This window comes from Bactrocera tryoni, chromosome 2 (genome assembly GCF_016617805.1).
Source record: "Bactrocera tryoni isolate S06 chromosome 2, CSIRO_BtryS06_freeze2, whole genome shotgun sequence".
NCBI lineage: Eukaryota > Metazoa > Arthropoda > Insecta > Diptera > Tephritidae > Bactrocera > Bactrocera tryoni.
This window is the reverse complement of record NC_052500.1, coordinates 70,059,722-70,080,390: the sequence shown is the minus strand read 5'-3', so window position 1 is coordinate 70,080,390 and position 20,669 is coordinate 70,059,722. Positions and strand designations below refer to the sequence as shown.

The 20,669-nt window shown below is 37.0% G+C and overlaps 1 protein-coding gene across 1 annotated transcript in view; it reads right to left on the bottom strand.

Annotated features, from left to right (window-relative positions):
• Positions 1–20,669, bottom strand: part of LOC120768539 — a 72,743-nt gene that overhangs the window by 33,602 nt on the left and 18,472 nt on the right. Inside the window, exon 2 of the mRNA XM_040095276.1 lies at positions 1,982–2,131. Within this exon, the coding sequence (XP_039951210.1) occupies positions 1,982–2,131 (150 nt within the window). The remainder of the gene's footprint in view (positions 1–1,981; positions 2,132–20,669) is intronic.

Genomic DNA, 20,669 nt, shown 5'->3' with positions numbered 1-20,669 from the left:
GAAGCTTGTCCAAAGCGCAGCACGCATATACGGCAGGCAGATCAGTAGAGACTGCCTCCATACACTGGTATTTAGTATCGAAAGTGCTCTTGAATATAAGGAATCGGCTCTTGGAACATTCCTGGAGCCTTCAACAACGTCTCTACGGAATCTATTCTAAATAGTAACCAGTCAATAGGTGTTAATCACATCATACAATCCTGGATCAGCAGCCTTTTAACTTCTAGGTCGATAAGAGCTGAATGGAACAACGCTAAAATAAACAAGGAAGTTGGTAGAGGTACTCCGCAAGGTTGAGTGCTATCTCCGTTTCTGTGAACATCAGTATAGTCCAGTCATTTAAGCTTAAATACTTGTGTATTGACACCCTAAAGTTGTTTCAAAACCTAAATATGGTAGGGTATACCTAATAAGTATTTACAGACATATAAATGGGTATATCGAATTCCGAGGTGAACTTACTATAATGACTGGACTAGTAGTAAATAAACTGTCTAAGGAATTGATGGCAGAGCCTCTAAGATAGTGGCATATACGGACGACATTGCGGGAATTGAACCCAGGGAAAACGGATCTGCTGGTGTTCACAAGAGATTCCTTTATGGAAGTTGTCTTCGATAAATGGGACACAACTCACTCTCAAAGACCGCACCAAGTACCTTGAGGTAGTCTCTAACAGCAAACTTTTGTGAAAGTATATCGTGAAAGAAAGGGTGAGGAAAGCCAGAGGCTTTATATGCGGATAGGCAGATTACTCGTCACAACCTGGTGGCTCTCTGTCACTCTCATGCACTGGTGACCAATTTTGCTCTACGGTGCAGTTGTATGGTGGACAGGCGTACAGAAATCCACCTTCCGGAAGCCAATGAAAATGGTTCAGAGGCTCGCTGCGCTGTACATAACGGGAGCTTTAAAAATAACTCCAACGACGAATCTTAAACTGGTACTAAACGGTGAAAACTGCTCAGAAAAGTCGGTGGGTTGACTACTGTCCGCAGGAAAATTTACATATAGCACCTTCGGGCATAGCTCGATTTGGCAAACGCCGACAATATAATCCCACTTTTCAACTGGGAAAGAAGGTTCAAAGTAAACATAGAAAAAGATGGCTGGCGTAAAAGTATGTTAGCTACACGAAACATGCCTCTAAAATGGACGATGGAGTTGGTGCGTGGATATACTGTTCAGAGTTAGATATAAAGCCAGGCCGCTGCAGTATATTTCAAGCTGAGGTCTTTGCTATTGCGAAAGCCGCAGAGCTGGCCTCATATGCACCTGCAAACAATTCCATAGTCAACATCTACATAGACGGTTTAACAGCTATCAAGGCAGTATCCAGTTTCGCATAGCGGCCAGAAGTGTCTCTGAAAGCAGGGTGGCAGTGGAAAGTGTTGTCAGAAGTAAGCCACTTCACTTCTACTGGATGCCAAGTTACAAAGGTATCGAAGGCAATGAAATGTTGGACAAGATTGCTAAAAATGGTGTACGGCTAAAACCCGTAAACGTGATCAACATTGGTCAGCTCATGCATTGTCTATATGACGATCTGGAGCGAGCTATCTGAGTTCAAAACTGCAAAAGTCATGTGCAGAACCATAGATCGGAAGTACAAAAAATTCCTATTGGCTCTCGATAAAAGAGACTGTACGAACGTGATCGGATGAGGCTGACAGAACGAGAAAACTGCAAGAAATGTTTAGAGCAGACACCAGAGAAACAATGGAGTTCCTCTCATGCACTTGCCCCGCATTGGCAATACTATGTTATAAGCATCTGAGGTCTTCACATGTTGATACACTGGAGGATGTATCGATAGTGAGGCCGCAGAGTCGGTTGAAATTCTCGTCAAGCGCAGGCATCCTAATTATTCATTTTATTGTAATCCATTAATACGATATTAATTAATTTTTGACTCACCCTAATATACTATATATGTATGTATGTAAGAAAAGAAAATATACACTTTCAGCACACGACTCACCTGTAGTAGTTGAGTATTTGCGTGAATACACCCGGATGGCGATCAAAGAAATATTCATTCAGCACCGGATCATAATTGGCCAGCGCCTCAGTGAGACGAGAGAGGCGTGTGGCGGGTATTTTCTTCAATGTCGCCTTATATGTTTCATATCTGTAAGCAAGAAAAGAAATGAAATAAATAAAATATAAAATAAAAAGTCAGAGATGAAAAGCAAACAGAGAAAATGAAGTGGGATATTTTATATACATATGAGCATGGTTGTATATAGGTAAGTGTGCAGGTATTTATATATATACATATGTCAGTACCATATAAATGAGTCTGTGAGTACAGTGGTAATATCCATAAGAAATGCTTGTAGTGCATGCTTTTGAATAATTAATTTCAAGTGGCACAAGAAATGACATTATAAGGCAAAAAATATATAAATTCAACACACACACTCATACATCCATACTACTATAAATACAAATATAAGAAGCACATTTGTGGTCTGCAACGTCACAGTCAGCAGTGGCTGGCAGTAAGGACATTTTATTTTGTTTTTGCCTTTTGAAAAAGCCTTGACACATAATTTCATTAAAGCCAAGTGTTTGACTATCGCAATACACACGTACATACATACACATAAATAAACTTCCAGATATACTCACATACATGTGCAGACTTCAGTAAGCGATATGTCGTGACACTTAGCAGCTGTGTCCTTGTGGCATATGGCGCTAATGCATTTAGAGCATGAACAGTGATAGGCAATGAGGTATGTAAGTATGCATATATATGCAAATATATCTATATGTACCATATGTATGTATGGACATTTGTATATCTTCGAAAGCTGATGAAAGTTTCATTTTCTACGAAATCAATGCATGCCCACACACACACCAGTCATCAACTTGATTTAAGCAATTTATTTCCCGAAAACAGCAGCTCAACTGATTTTTGATAGTGTATGTAAATATGTATACTTATATTTGATTTCAGCTTATAGTATCTTTTTAGGCTTAAAGGTCAGTAGCTATTAGTTGTGTATGCCAGAAGTGACAAACAATGATGCGTCAAGATATATGTAGTCAGTGAGTTCGGAAAAGTTAAGATTTTGAATTCTGAGAAATATTCAAAATCATAAGTAAATCAATGTACTACTATGAGCAAAACTTAGTAAGACTATATTTATAATTTAAAAATTCTTAATTTATTCTTCAAAATCTATGTCGTCCAACTCAAAGTAATACGCCTTGATCCCAATACACCTATGCCAACGTTTTTTTCCAATCCGCGAAATAGTTGTTAAAGTCAAATTCCGGAATAGCCTTCAATGCGCGCAGCGATACACATTTAATGTCTTCAATTGCCTCAAAGCGGTTCCCCCGGAGCGTTCGCTTGAGTTTGCTAAACAGCCAGAAGTTACACGGAACTAAATCAGTCAAATACGGTGGTTACAGCCTGATCTTGATTGCAAATTTGGCAAAAAGCTCAGAAAGAAACGATGCAGTATGCGACGGTGCATTATCGTGGTGCAAAAAGCAAAAGTTCGCAGCCCATATTTCCATTCTCTTTTTATGAATAGCTTCGCGCAAATGACGCATGACACCCAAAGGGTCTTCCTACTTGACAGTTTGATCGGTCAGAAATAATTCGGACTACAATAAACCTCGATATTCAAAGAAAACTGTCAACATAACCTTGAGATTTGACTTGAATTGACGTGGTTTTTTAGGCTTCGGCCCACCTTTTCCACGATATTCGAACGACTGATCGTCTGTGTCCGGGTCGTAAGCATAGATCCCAGACTCTTCGCCAGTATTAATATATTTCATGACATCCTGTTAGTCGAAAAGCATTGTTTCACAAACGTTAATGCGACGCTGTTGTTCAAAAAAATTTTGTGATTTTGGAACCTATCATGCTTTTCACAAATGATCTTTCAAAATGGTTTTTACTGGTCCTTCCGATATTCTAACGATGCCCGTGAGATCTCTGACCAAACACCAATTCCTTTATTTTCTTGACGTGTTGATCAGCAGTTAATGTTGATGACCGTGCTGGATGTGATGTGTTGTCAACGCGTTCTTGACCTTCTTTGAATAATTTGTACCAATCAAGAACAGTTGCTCGCGTAACAGCAGTATAGCTGAAACCACAGTAGGGGATAAGAGGATTCGTCTCAACACAACAATAGGCTTTCTACTGGGTGGAGTGCTATCACCCCTGTTATGAAGCCTAGTCATGGCTGATTTTCTTGAAATCAAAGGATATCAAGTATATGCAGATGACATTGTTACATTAGCTAGGGGTAAATTAGACAATACTTTCGGTGACATCGTATAAAAGGGATTCGGCCTGGTAATGGGATGATGCAGTGGGGTTGGATTGAACCTCAACACCTCGAAATCGAATTAAATCATTCTGTTCGTAAAATGAAGGTCTCTGCCCAGCCTCGGAAATGTATCCCTTGGCGCCAGAGAGTTGGAGATGATTGTTGTGGTCAAATATCTGAGCCTTACGATGGATTCCACTCTTCAGTGGACGCATCATGTAGACCAGACTATAGCGAAAGCCAAAAAAGCACTCATTGTGTGCAATGGACTTGCCGAGAAGTTCTTAAGATGCAAGCCAAGGATTATCAGGTGGCTGTAAAGGAGTGCTACGCGATAGTACTTCAGTCACCCCGGGTATTCGCTCGGCCAGGGTTATTTTTTTAGAGCGCGGCCGAAGGCCGCTAACGCAGAAAGCCTATCGTGAAGCCTATCGTTACATATGGAACGGCGGCTTAGACTTCGCAGACTTTGGTAGAACTTCAACTATGGAAGCTGCAAATACTTGTCTGCAAACTTGCAATGATTCCACGCTCGACCTATCACAAGGGCATAGCCGGGAATGAACTAGCTGACGAGCTTGTCCACTCTGCAGCTTCCACAAGAACTGTGGGATCGGAACCCTATATAGCGGTTGATCCTCATACCACCAAGGCGCTGCTCTGCAGGAAGGAAGAAGCAGGCAAGGAGAGGTATTAGCAACAACACCAAGGCATGCACAAGGCCAAGTTGCTATTAGGTGGTTTCAACCTCAGCAAGATTAAATCTCTTTTTTCCATGTTTAGAAAGTCGCTGTTTCAAAAAGGAGGACGCAATAGACCTTAAATCTAACTATCCGACCTTTTAAGTTGAGTCAAACTGCGCACAGTATGCTAAATTTAATTAAAAACGGCTCAGCAGTTTAGGAAATAACCCTTCGGTATTTTTATATCCTGAACAAAGTTTATAATGGTGTACCACAAAGTTTGTAGGAGACAGGAGGAAATGTATGAGTCTCTATAAATTATTTATAAATGATTAGTGTGATAAAGTACGGCGATTTAGCGGTATTTAACCGTCTTTCCGTCCGTCTGTCCATATGCAAATACGTTATTCAGTTCTTGAGGTTTTGATCTACACACGTGCTTTTCTCACCAAAAATCTGCTCATTTGTCGAGACCGACGGTACCAAATCACTATATGCTGTCAAAACAAATGGCGGATCGAAATCTTCTTATTTTTCTTTCGATTTCTTATTCGAGATATCTTGAATCTTTAAATTATTACTTTAAGCCTGAAACCTTTATAAACTGAGCGCGTAGGAGCAGTTCTTTATCAAAGCTAGTTTAGCGACATCAATTTTGAGGTGGTTAATTAGCAATAATGGGTGATATTGACATGCAAGTTCGATCTTAGTTAAGACTGCCGACGATCCTGCTTAAACTATAAATCCGATCAAACTCATACCTCCACTTTCTATTGATGAAAATTCATTTAGTATACACCTAAATCGCCTAAGATTAGTGAAAATTGGTTTTGAAAACTGCTCCTATATCGCTCTCTGACTCTGTCTGTTTATCTTTCTCTCTCTTTCTTTTAGTTTCAGTCTAGTTATATATTTCTGTCTATCTTACTTCTTAAAAACATATTGGTTGCTTTTAAATTTATCTCTATCTAGCTCGCTTTCTGAGTACACACTGCTTTCTTAGCAATCCGGTGTACGAGTAGAGTGCTTAATAAGCTATGGAATTTAAGCATTCACTTTTCTTAGCTGTTTGTCAATAAAGAAACGATTTTGAGGTGGAGTTTTGTAATATTTTCCAAACTGAGAATATTTCAAACTGATTTTCTGCTTAAGTTAGTAGAGAAAAAGAGCTTCAACTGACGAAATTCTGAAAACTCTATACAAACTACAAGGTGTGTTCCAAAGTAAACAAGACATGAAAAAAACAGAACACATAGTTTTTTCGGCTAAATCAATTTATTTTACTCAAAATGGTCTCCTTCTGCTTCAATACAGCTTTTTGCATTGTCCAAAAGCATGTTGAATGAGTGTTTTAGCTCGTTGGCCGGTATGGCCTGTCTGTATGTCTGCATAACGCTTTCCTTTCATGGGCAAATGCATTTTTCCAAAAAAAAAAAGGGGCACGTTGTCATATCAGGTAAATGCGGGTAGTGGTTAATGGTTAAAATGTGAGTTTTGGTCAAATAGTCGTCCTTCGAATGTTGGTTTCTTAGCAATTTTTGGTCGTCAGTAAATTTGTGCTGAACAAACCGTGCACACACCTTTCGTAAGCCCAAATGTTCGGTCAAAATGCAATAAATCGTTGTTTTGGAGATGTTCAATTCCATTTCCATGAATTTCAATGATGATTTCGATTGATTTTTGATGAATTCACACACAGTTTCGATGGAATTTCCGGTGAACACGGATTTTGATTGACCCACATGTTGATCGTCATTTATGTATGTTCTCACGACCACTTTGAAAACGTTGAAACCACTCGTGCACTCTGCTATGGAATAGGCGATCATCGTCATAAACTTTTTTCATCAATTGAAACGTTTCGGTAAAAGTTTTACCAATTTTAAAACAAAATTTAATGTTGACTTTTTGTTCGAAGCTCATTTTCGCACCGATAACACAAACATACTGACACTTAAAGCGCAATAACTTCACTTCTAATCAATGAAATGTCATGAAATTCTCAATGGCCAAGCGATGAAGATAGCAGATTTTAACGCACCAATCAACATACAGATGACGCCATCACGGGGCGCTAGATTCAAAAAGTCCTGTTTACTTTGGAACACACCTTGTATACTGATTGAATATCCACAAAGTCCGAACAATATTTTTCTCTGATTAATACATTTTACATAACGTGTGGTAGTTTGAAGTTTTTCAGTCAAAAATATTATTAAATAAAATATTAAACTGAACAGATTATAGATACGGATATTTACGTAAGGATACCATACCTAATTTTACATCTTTACTCCAGAGGGAACACTTGATACTTAGGCCTTTTGTTAGAAAAGATACTAAAAATCATTTTGAATGGAATTGAAGATCATTCCGTTTATTTTACAATTGAACAGTATTGCATACTCTAATTTTCATTAAAACTTTTGCACTTTGGCGTACACTTGTACTGGTCTCGTTTTCACTTTTCTGTTAGAACTGCCTAAAAGTAATTTTCAAAGAAAAATTTAGAATAAAATATTTCTTGATGTACTTGTATTACTTGGAACTTATCACTAAATATTACAAAATATTTCTTTACGGAGAAGATGGCCTGGGTAGCATTCGATGTAGTGATTCAAATATTATCAGCATGCAGATTAGTAAGCGGTGTGCACTAGAGCGCGATTATCTCACTTTTTCAAAATCTTTGATCTCTAAAAGCACAATAGTATATGAAAGCCTAAAGCATAAAACATAAAAAATCTCCATAAAAATTTATTTAAAGATAACTTAGGATTACAATACTACTTCACTTTAATTTTTTTCTGTCAGACACAAAAGCCAAAATATTGCAGAATTTTTTCCCCAAAATCACTGATTGCTTAAATTTACTTTTTTCCGACAAGAGAGATAAACGCTTTCCACCAAACACAAATAAATCTTTCAATGCTCTGACCGCTACGCTGCCGCCCACTTAACCCGCTTAAATTGCAACGCATTTTTTTCCACATTGCAGCTTACACTGACCCAAAGCTGCTGCTGCTGCTGCTGATACTGTCAAGTGCATCACCAATGCAATGACACATAGGGTATACATATGGAAGATTTATAAGGTATATATATATATACTTTAGAGAGTTTCCGTATATATTAGAACATGTGTGTATATGTGTGTGTACACATGTATGTGTAAAGATAGTTTAAGTGACCGATAAAAATAAAACGGCACTACCATAAAGTGAGGTTAAGTACTTAAGATGTGAAGCATTTTTAGCGGCAATAGAACGGACGTGCCTCTAATTTATGATAGCAGGAAAATGAACTCGGGATAAGAGATAGATAGACATATTTTCGAGTTACCAAAACAACTTTTCCAGTCAATAATTGTATATAAAGGCTTGAACCAAGAAAATAAAATCAGAATGAAATATTTCTCACTGGATGACGTGTTTTTAGTAAGATTAAGATTAGTAAGATAAAATTTTATAGTTCGTCATCGTTTGGCCTTACAAACACAGATTTTTAAGAGGACAAATCAACCACCAACTATTAAACTAAACGTCGTCGAAGACTTGACAAATCCTACAACTTAATTTTAAACTCTAAAGCTTTGATTATCATTACCGATAAGATCTATATGTACTAAAAATCAAGTCTTTCCAAATCTCTAACCCTCATAGAAAATACTTGCACTACTGGGTCACTGTGTCCTTTTTCGAAAAACTCTCTAAAAACCACCCTGAAAATAACAAATACTAAGAGGTGCTGCTATATTGAAACATACTCATACAAGTTAATATAGTTCGCTTTCCAGGCATCTCTTTAGTTTTTCCTTTTATATGTATATCCTAAATATGGCCAAAAATTCAATTTACCACAGATATTTCGTCGAAATCTTTCTCTATCTATTATGCAAATATCAGGTACTATTATTACTATTTACTTTTTCCGAACCATTAGAAGAGTTTTTCGTGTCAGAAATATGTACATATAGAGTCGGAAGTTTAATTTTAGCTACTGAATGATCAGCGTTATAAGAAGATTTTAAGAATTTTACATTTAATAATCGCAGCTGAACTTGAACCACGGAAGCTTTGATACTTAACGTAGCCAAAAATTGGACTTAAACAAAGAAGCTTTGATACTTGAATTAGTTTAAGTAACGTTTTTCGACATTGAGCGACTTTTTCGGTGCATAACAAGGGTTAACAGATAAGTAAGTTTCTTGTACTAACATGCTGCTAATCCACTTTTGGGATATTTTAGGCAAATACAACAAAAAAAAAAAACAACCCCTTTTCCAAAAGCAAGCTTCTATCAAGACCTTACTTTGATTGCTCTTGAAAATAAGAGCTACACTGAGATTTTTTGATTTTCTTCTATGAACTCTTTTGTTTAGGGGTTAAGCTAGTCTGATGCTCATAAACTGGTCTGAGTTTCAAAATTTTTCTGAGTGTAAGGAATCCATTTTCATTCCTTCAAGCTTTGTTAAGCAAGTATTTGAGAGTATAGTATAATATGTTTACATTCACTTTTAGATACAAAATGGCGATTACTGCGTAAGCCTTCTGAATCATATTTCTTAACTAGGTTTGACGAAGGATGGCGATTTTCAACGATCGACATATTTGAAACCATTTAAAAAACGGGATACAGGTGTAAAGCCACACTAATAAGGTCCAATCCGTTTGTTGACCGTGAGCTCCAGTGTTTCACACACTATGCTTATATGCGATATTAAGGAAGTTTATCCCACAGCAATTGGGGTAGATTGAGGAATCCCCTTTTTATTCCAATCGTCGTGTATGCTTTCATCAGACCATATCTTGCAAAGAAGCTGATGTATGTACTTTGTCATGCTCTTCAGGCGGGTTATTGTTATTCGAACCTCATCATAGTCGGGCAATGGAACATCTTTTCCATCGTCATCGGTTGGGGAAAAGAGCTCGTCATCTTCAGATGTTACAGTTTCGCTGCCGATCAGCAGGCTGAAGCAGTGTTCCCTCCATAACTTTCGTTTGCTCTGAACATCAGTATGCTTCAGTATTGAAACCTTCCATTAGTCGCCTCATCTTTTCGTAGAATTTTCGAGCATTACCTCGACGGTCAGCTTCTCAAGCTCTACATACTCACCCGTTCCGGCTTCTTTTTCTTTTGCATGCATATGCGTCTTACTTCCCTCCACAAGTCTCGGTATCTATCCCACGCCGATCGTGTTGCAGTCGATCGCAACATTGCTAGGTAGGCGGCCTGCTTCCTTTGCACTCCAACACGACAGTCCTCATCGTACCAGCTCTCTTGCCAACAGGTCCTACTTTGGACTGCAATATGAAAAGTAAAATCCTTTCTCGAAGAATAAAGACGAATTTTTACGAGTCACTTAATCATTCCCGTTCTGTTTTATAGTGCGGATGCATGGACAATGACATGCATCTGATTAGTCGGCCTTAATCATGTTCGAGAAAAAGGATTTGTAGAAGATATATGATCCATTGCGCATTGGCAATGGCGAGAGACAGCTAATGCGCTGACTAGGTCAGTTGTCCAAATGGATCAAAACATTCAAGCTCTGAACGTTTTCGATTCAGTAGTCGTCGGTGGAAGCAGAGTAAGAGGAAGACCTCCACTTCATTAGAAAGATCAGGTGGAGAAGGACCTGGATGCACTTGATATCTCGAATTGGCACCAAAAGTGAAAAGATAGAACGACTGGCGCGCTGTGTTCAACTTAACTAGAACCGCGTGAGCGGTATCTACGTCAGTAAAGAAGATGTGTTGAGTCAATCTCAAGTCAATTGAAAGTCCTCGGCCTAAACCATAGCTGGCCCTACTGGAGTTAAAACCATAATTTTTAGTTAGCCCTAACCAAGAGACTGCTTAAAGAACTTCAAAAAATTCTGCGAGATCTTTTTGTGCATGGTACACTCTTTATCGAGCATTGGCTCTATTTCCTCATCTTCAATCTCTCAAATATCCTCTTAACTAAACTAAAGCATCGATTTTCAAGTTTGTCTACCAAAACTAAAAAACTCGTACATATATACTATAAATAATCGCATACATATGTATATAAACATTATGTACGAGCTCAGCTAACCAAATATCCGACAAACACAACTTAGCGGTAAATGTCAGCTGACATGAACTTCAATCGAACTAACATGTCAAAGCATTTCCCCAACTTAAACCAGCTAAAACTGCATAAAATGCAAATTTTTAGAAAAACAACACAAACAATAACGGTGAAATATTTGTGAATCTAAACGCAAATCGTGTTCAAAATAGCAATATGCAGTCAAGCGTTGCATCAGTATCAGCTAACCACAGATGAGCAGCGAAAACACATGAGGTCAAACAGACACACACACACATTCATAAGCACATATGTAAGCAAACAAGTAATTTAATTTTGAACTACGCTTGTCACATTTTCAACACAATATGATGGAATTTGTGGTTAGACTACATGAAATTTCGATTTTTCCATGATTTATGCAGCAACCGGAGTCACTTTGATATGCACACAGAGGCGCGGCGCACGTTGGGTGGGTCATGGCGTATACGTAACCAAGTAAATTACAGCACAATAAAGTATGCGCACACTTAATTATTGATAAGTAATAATTGAAAGCGATAAATAAATGGAACACCTGGCATTTTAGTAGATGAGTATGTCACTGTGTGTGTGTGTTTACATATATTTATACACATATATATGTGTCGTTTATTCGTATCAGTATGTTGTAATGCATAATGCATGGATTTAATTAATCCAGAACGACAGCTGTGCAACCAAAAAGCAACAACATTGCAACAAAAACAAGAAAAAATGTTAATTTCGACAGCAGCGCAGCTAATACGCTGCACAGTTGCGTTTCTTATAGCATAAAAGGGTGTAAAAATAACTTTAACTTAATTTTTAGCGGACAGTTTGTATGGCAGCTATGTGTTATAGTGATCCGATCTTAAAAATTTTATAGTATATTTATCCATTGCTTTAGGCAAAAAGTCATGCCAAATTTCATGAAGATATTTTGTCAAATAAAAAAGTTTTCTTTACAAGAACTTCATTTTGTTCGGTCATTTTGTATGGTGGCTATATGCTATAGTAAACCGATCTCAACAAATTTTGCAGAGATTATAGCCTACCTATAGAAAATAATCTGTGCCAAAATAGATAAAGATATCTTATGAAATAAAAACGGTGCTCATACAAGAACTTAATTTTTAACGGTAAGTTTGTATGGCAGCTATATGTTATAGTGGTCCGATCTGAAAAAAATTATGCTGAGATTGCAGTGTTGCCACAGAAAATAGCATGTGCCAAAATTTTGTCAAATAGCTTGACATATAAACAAGTTTTTCATACAAGAACTTTATCTTGATCGATCAGTTTGTATGGCAGCTATATGCTATAGTGATCTGATTTGAAACAATTTATTCGAATATTATAGCGTTGACTTGGTGACTAATCTGTGCCAAAATTTGGGAAAATATCTTACCGAATAAACAAGTTTCTCATAGAAGAACTTTATTTTAAGCAGTTAGTTTGTATGGCGGCTATATGCTATAGTAGTCCGATCTGAATTTATTTATAAGAAACTTATGTCTTTCCAATTGAAAATAATGTTTGCCAAAATTTGGGTAAATATCTTGTCAAATAAAGAAGTTCTTCATGCAAGAGCTTCATTTTGATCGGTCAGTTTGTATGGCAGCTATATGCTATAGTGATCAGATATCGCTAATTCCGACAAGTAAGTGAATTCTTGAAGAGAAAAGGACGTGTGCTAAATTTCAGAGCAATATCTTGAAAATTTAAGCACTAAAACGCGTAGAGACACACAGTGGGAGCCCTGCTTATGGTATAATTATTTGAGTTTATTCACTAATTTATGTATTGTATATTCACTCATATATAGTATGAACACACTGCATATGTACATATATGTACACATCTATAAAAATTAGTAAAACATATTTAAAGATATCGGTGTATTTTTAATGCCTTTGCATAAATTTACAACGCAAAAAATAATTCTTAACAAGTAACCAAGATGTTTACTGCTACACACACATATTCAAACACATACACTTTAACATATGTGTACACCTATTTATTTAGCTCAGGCATTCCAATAGCGCCATAAATACACTGCATATAAGCTCGATGCGCGACCCATCGCTACCGGTGCACTCGTGTGCATTGAGCTGTATGCACACTTTGTGCTGAGCCGCGTCAACAACAACAAAAACAATAAGCAGCTGAGCTGCGCTAAGCTGTGCGCCATTTCATACATCATTCAGCAGTCAGCTGTTGAAACAACTTTGGAGGTGTGGTTGTTCCGTTGCGGCGATGGCACGTGATTTCAGTAAGCCGTATATGTATGTATAATAAACAGGTGCATGTAAATAAATAGGCGCACATCTCAGAACATGCAGCTGCAGCGCACGCCAATGCAGTTTTCTTTAAGCTCATTCGCACGCTGCTCAACGCGTAGCGCAATGCCCGTGCACAAGCAAAATGTCGATAAGTATTTGTTCACCCAGTAAATAAAAGCAGAGTAGCTGTTTGGTAGAACTGGTGAAATAAGTTTTCCATATTTTGTAAAACTTTACTCAGCGCGATTTAAAGAATTCTAAATAGTTATTTTCATGCAATCAATATATTACCAAAATTTACTGAAATTTTAAAATTATTCAGTAATTTTTTTTTTAAATACAATCTCGGGATTGGAAAAGTTTAATTCGGGATCTCGAAAATTTTCGGTATTCCACTAAAATTAATTTGAAATTGATGGGAAACAATTTATTGTAGTGTAAAAATTTGAAAATTGTTTTAAAAAATACGACAGAAATTTCGGGATTGGAAAAGTTTATTTCGGGTTACCCAATATTTTCGAAATTTCAATCAAATTAATTTCAAGTCGATAACATACTTTAATAACATTTCTAGCGTTTTGTAAACTAAGTTGTAATTTCGGGATTGGAAAAGTTAAATTCGGGATACCGAATATTTTCGGAATTTTACTCAAATTTATTTCAAATTGATGGAAAACTATTTATAGTAATGCAAAAATTTGGAAATTGTTTTAGAAAAAACTGTAGAAATTACGGGATTGCAAAAGTTAATTTCGGGATTATAAAAAAATATTAATAAAAATCAATAAATTCACTAAAATTAATTGACTATGTTATCCTGTAATAACATTTCTAGGATTTTATAAAATAATATGCACGTTTCGGGAGTTAATTTCGGGACCTGAATATTTTCCGGATTTCACAAAAATAAATTTCGAATCGATAACAAAGTTTATCAATATTTTTAGTCTTTTTAAGTAGTGGAAAATTTTATTTTTAAATTATCTAAAAATTTTAAAATTTTCGGAATTGAGAAAGTTAATTTCGGGATTCTATAAAATATTAAGAAAAATCAATTAGGCGTGGTATAAATTGAAAATAAAAAGTTTGTTCACATTATTATATTATTTCAAGCGCAAAAACTGAAACCTCGTGATTTAAGTTCGGGATCCCGAAAATTATAATGACAAACATTTTTTTTCAACATTTCTGAACAGTTAAGGTGTTTACTATAATTCAATATAATTTATTTTAATTCATATTCGCTTCTTCGATTTTTCTTTAAAATTTAGCAAAGTATGAAGAGAATTCCGAAGGTCCAAAGTATGACTAATAAATTTCTTATTCTCTAGATTTCAATAAATTTATGTAAATAATTAATTTCAAATAATCCTTGCTTGAATCAGAATAGTAAACGTCTAGTTTTTTGCAAATATCGAAATTTCGGGAGTTGCAAATTGATTGAGCGGGATCCCGAAATGGTTCAGGGCATAAAAACAATGTAGTTACTAATAAAGAAATTTTGTTAAAAATCGTACAAAATTTGAGCGTTAAAATATTTTATTTTCGATAGAAGGAAATACGATAACGGAATCCCGGAATTTTTGGTTACCAAATAAAAAAATTTATTTATCTCTCTCCGTTTCTGAAGAAATGAAGAATGAAGAAATGTACTTCGCCACATTTAAATTTTAATCAATAATCCAAATTCAAGCTTTGTAAATGTAAAAGAAATTATGTCAATCCCGAGATAATCCTCGTCTTCTTTACTGGCGTAGGCACCGCTTATAACCGAGACAATTATGCCTAATAAATATTCATAAATTCAGGTGAAGAACAAATTTGAGATATACTCAGCTTAAACCCGAATATTAAACTTCTAGTTGTTTGCAAATATCGTTTTTTCGGGAATCGATATTTTATAGTGAGGGATCCCGAAATTCTGTAGGAAATGAAAATAATTTATTTACTAATCAACATATGAATTTATTTCGAATTCTCCGATTTTGCTACAAATACGGAAATTTCGGGACTGGAAAATGTATTTCGGGATCCCGAAAAACTTGGGTGCATAAGAAATAATTTAGTTTGTAAAAAAAACATTCCTTTTATTAAAAAGTCGCTGATTCTTTTGTAAATATCTTAATTATGTGACTGGAAAACTGTATTTCGTAATCGTGAAACCGTAAATTTTCACGATCCCGAGATAAAAGTAATGTAACTACTAATAAGCACCAGAATTTGTTTAGAAATCTTAGAAAGAATCACAAGTAACAAAATTTCGGGACTGTAAAACTGTGTGTCGGGATCCCGAAAGCTTTGAGTACACAAGAAATAATTTACATAGTGAACAACTGAATTTATCTAATTCTTTTGCAAATAAAGAAATTATTGTCCTGGAAAATGTATTTCGGGATCCCGAAAATTTAGCATAAATAAAAAATAATTTTAATTAATAGCAAATCTAATCAATTATGTTAAGTCCCGTAAATCCAAAGCCATTCTTTGAAAAATTATATGGATATGACTCCATAACACATATCAAGGCAGCAAAAACTTATTTAAAATTTTTGTGAAACCCCCATTACGTGGAGCTCAGGGTAAGAATCCATCAACTCGAACCAAAATGGTTAACGGGATATTCAAAGTTTTATGTTCCAGACGCATTTACCGGTTGTAAAAGTATTTATTGTTGTTATTTTCTATTCATTGAACAACTCGCATTCAGCAAAACATATTGCACTTGCACTCATACAACAAAAAACAAACACACACACACATGCAACTAAACATAATGCATTAACAACAAAAAGTTACAAGTGCGCTCTTGGAATCAGCGCAGAAGTGCTTCGCAACTAAAAGTGCATATATTTGTTGAGGCTACTGCAGCCGACAGCTCACGGCGCTTTGTTGTTTGCTAAGATTTTTTTGTTGTAAACATTTTTTTTTAATTTTTCAACTTTTTTTGCTTTCAAATGATCCGACATGTGTTTGAATACAAAATTACTCAGAATTGAGGATGTGAGCAAATATGAATGTATTTTTAGCTATGTGTGTGCATGAGCACATAACACAAAGTATTTTGACGCATTGCTTTTCCTCGCTTTTCCAATTTTTTTTGTTTTGTTTTGAAATAACGTACATGACGTTTGCTGTGGAATTTCGTGCGTTTGTGGAACAATCGTAGAGGTCACGTTTCTTATATTTGAACTTTTTGATATTTCCTTTGAACTCAGCGTAAAGCGACTACTGTAAATGTATTTGTAGTATAAAGATCGTGTCAGAAAAACTCGAATATGCAAGGCCTAGTGAAAAGAGAAATTAATATCCAAACAAATCAAAACAGTTTGCATTTTCCATTTACAGGAATCACTCGGTATCAGGTTCGAACTATAAATTGCATGTCTTGGAACACGCAGCTTTTGACCCGTCACTATTTATATACGTAGTCTTGCGTTGTCGCGATGAAATACAATCCCTCTCTTATTGGCCAAAGCTACTAACTTCATGCTGGCCTATTGCTAAATACAGGTCCAATTGCTAGAGTATCTCGTAGTATATGATTTCCGATCCCACTTAACACATAGTAAAGCCTTAATCATCGTCAGTCCTGACTTAACCACCGCTAACAATGCGATTCAAACAAGACCGTTTTCGCTTCGCGCAGCCTTTAGTAACTAATTTTCCATCACCAGTAAATATCCGCTTCAGATTTTGTTGCGAGTAACTAGCAATTTGCAAACCACTTTTTTGGCCGAAAGGTTCATAATTTAGTCCATACGTTAGTTGATTGAAATAGAGACTAGTAGATTTTAGATTTTTATTATTATTCCTAAAATTCAATTTTTTTCGATGAATAAAATTTCTAGTTCACAAATTTGAACAAAGTTCGAGGTCTTCTTTTTCTTCCTTATTGACGTATGCCTCTGTACCACGTAGCAGGACGCAGATGATGAGTAATTTGTAGAGTTTGGTCGTTGTTCACGGTAAGAGGACTTTACTTTTCAATTGCCTGCTCAGTCCAAAGCAGCACCTGTTGGCAAGAGTTATTCTGCGATGGATTTCAAGACTGACATTGTTGATGGTGTTGTTGCTGCTTCCATAATAGATAAAATTACCTACGGTTTCGAAGTTATGACTGTCAAGAGTGACGTGGAAACCATCCCGCACATATTGTGGTCGATTGTAACGTCGCAAGGTAGGAAGTCTGTTTTCTTTCAACTGCCACAAGACACTCCTCATCGCACCAGCTGTTTTTTTGCTTTGTGCGAAAACCAATGATTTCATTTGCAGCTGTACGTAGAAGCCGTAGACAGTATTTCAGTCCCACAGTTACCTTATAACGAGTTGCTGGTGAGTGCTCTCAAAGAGCAGGTGTGCAAATCAAGCAGAAAATCATTCGGCTGTCTGTTGTGATTGCAGTTTCTCGACGTCGAACAAACCTTCCTTGGGTTTTTTATTCTACAGATAAGAATGCGTGCCTTGGCTGCAACAAAATAGTTGTCCGAATCAATGTTAGAACCTCGGAGCGTACACACATCTAAAACACTGGAGACGTGTCTTCCATCTCTCACAACATGATAGATCTGGTTGATGGCTTTTCGATCCGGAGACAACCAGGTATCTTGATGAATTTTCCTAGGCTGAAATCTAGTACTACAGATAACCATATTCCAGGCACGGCGAAGTCGAACAGCCTAACTCATTTGGGCTTATTTCATCATGGAGGCTGAATTTACCGACCGTGGTGCGAAATGATAATAGCAGACATCTTTTTAGTCACATCGTCTTTCTCTTACGTCGGGGCGTGGGCGCAAATCCGCGATATGTTCATCCGCTAGGACCCGAGGACGGAGGCTCTCTCCCATCACGAATTCCACACCGAATTTGCGCGCCTTTATATGGCCACTGTACTAAAATGCCAAAAGACTACTGATCTCAGCCTTTGTCCCGTCCATCGCACTTCTTGTACTGGGTGATGTCAACCTTCACTTTAACGAGGACATCAACTAGCTGGACAGCAGCATCTTCCCAATTAAGGGACCGCACATTACAGTTGCATGGCCTTAAATCGTAATAATTAATGCGCTTCCATGGTCGTCATCGAAAAGGCAGTTTCTCATATTTCTTTGAGCAAAATCTCGCCCCGCAAGCACCAGCTCATTTAGCATTCCAGTATCCAACGCAAAATGGCGCATAAAAAGCACGAAAATGTCGAATAAAATAAAAATCACATCACCGCACAAAGCAAAACTTAAATAATGAGCGCACTAATGAAGCGCTTTTCACCAGAAACCATACCAATTAGAATTGAATTCAAGTTATTGTGCAGCAAATTTTGCGATATTTTGGCACTTTTCTCGAAACCGCACTCTTTTATGTGCTCTTTGCACTTCGCAAAGTTACTTTTTCACTCGCGCGTTGTTTAACCCTTTTTACGTGTAATTATTGTTTCTTTTTTTTGCTTTTACTTCACACACTTAAAGCAAAAGTTTTGCTGGAATTCGCACTAATTGCCGGCAGTCGCTAATCTTCATGCAAGCGCGCTCATTTCTTGAGTTCACACACAAAAGTTGGCAACACTGGCTGACGGAAAATGTATTATGGGAATAGACGTTATTGTTGTTTTCACTTTGTTTGCGCTTTGTATTGTTTTTGTTGTGAACTTTTTTTTACCTCTTCTGCTACATCTTCCTCTGCATCTTCCTCAGCTGTTTCGTCATTGTTTTTGCGCGCATTGAACTTTCCACAACTCATTTAATCCGCCACGTTCACGTTTCACACCCCAAAGCAACACCGTCATTAATTGTAATTACGGTGTGTTGTCGGAACCCCGGCATATTACCGCACAAAGAGCGCGGCGGCAGCGAAGCAAAGTCATTCTAACACCAGCTACCAGTTAATTTTGCGAAACAGTTGCCAGCAGGCACACCCCTGGAGGGAGTCAGAGCGTAGGGTAGACGGTAACTCGACGGCGTAACTGTTGCGCTAAGTAGCGCCCCATTTTCGGTAGTGAGCATTTAGCCGTTTTACTTAATTTGCCAGCTCATTCAAGTGACGCTAAAAAGGTTGTCTAAGCGAGACTCTGTTTGGTGGAGATAAACGGGGTAAGACGAACCCCAACTCGTTTGTTTTACAACTGAATATTGATTTTTTTGCTCACACCACGTTACGTTTCAAGCAGCATAACGTTACTGTTGTTGCTTTTTGTTACATTCCTGTTGACAATTTAATGTCTGCAACTTGCCATAACTACTGGCAGGTCACGCGCAAGGAATCTTTCGGACCTAGCTGTCAATAAACTCGCCGAAACACACACCTACTTAAATGGAACTGGCGGACGATGAGCGCAGGTTGGCATTTTAGTTGTTGTTACAGCTGCTCGTCTCATTGCTTGTGCGCATCTTTATGTCAAGTGTAATGAGCAAATTGTTGTTTGACGTCGTACAAATTCTTCTGTACCACGCTCGTTAAATTTAAGTGCAATCTATTTTCAAATAATGCGTGTGACACCATGGAGAATGTGGGTGGAAATTGAATGAAAAGAAATTACTTCGAATTTAAGATCATATGCCATACATATTGTTCGTCCAACGCATTCCGTTCGCCGTAAAACAGCATAACATTGGTATAGAGGCTATAGGTGTGTGTCTAAGCTCAACTTGATATTTTAGTATGGACATGTACCAGTAATGAGTGTGATATTTATGATACGAAGGAAGCTATTTCAATAATAAAAGGTCAAGTAAAAATAAATTATTTTTACACTAGACGGCTGTAGTAATACATATTACTCTCGCTTTGTTTGAGTACAATCGGGTTACGTCCCATGACTATATAAGATATAACAGGTGATCCAAGTAAAGTCGTGTCAATCTGTCAAGTTATTTTTGTTCAGTATGGTTTAACATTTCATCATGGAAAGACTTATGACTGATCAATGTTAACAAGTTGTTACTTTATTACGAAAATTCACATTCTGTCATTCATATTTTGGTCAATAGAATTGGACTACTAATCGTACTATAAAGCACCACCGTCTATCATCTTGAGATACGGCAGTCATTATTGGATAATAATCGACCGAATAGACCACGTCAAGCACGCAGAGAAGAAAATATAGCTGCCGTTGCTGACGGTGTACATGAAAACCAAGGCGAATCGGCGCCGCTCGCAGCAACTCGGACTGACGTTTGGAAAGACTTGGCGCATTTTACGTCGAGATTTTAAAATGAAAGCGTATTAAATACAGCTTGTGCCAGAATTGATACCGCTACACCTTCCCAAGCGACATCACTTCGCTCTATGGGCTCTAGAAAAGTTCCAAGAAAGTCCAACTTTTT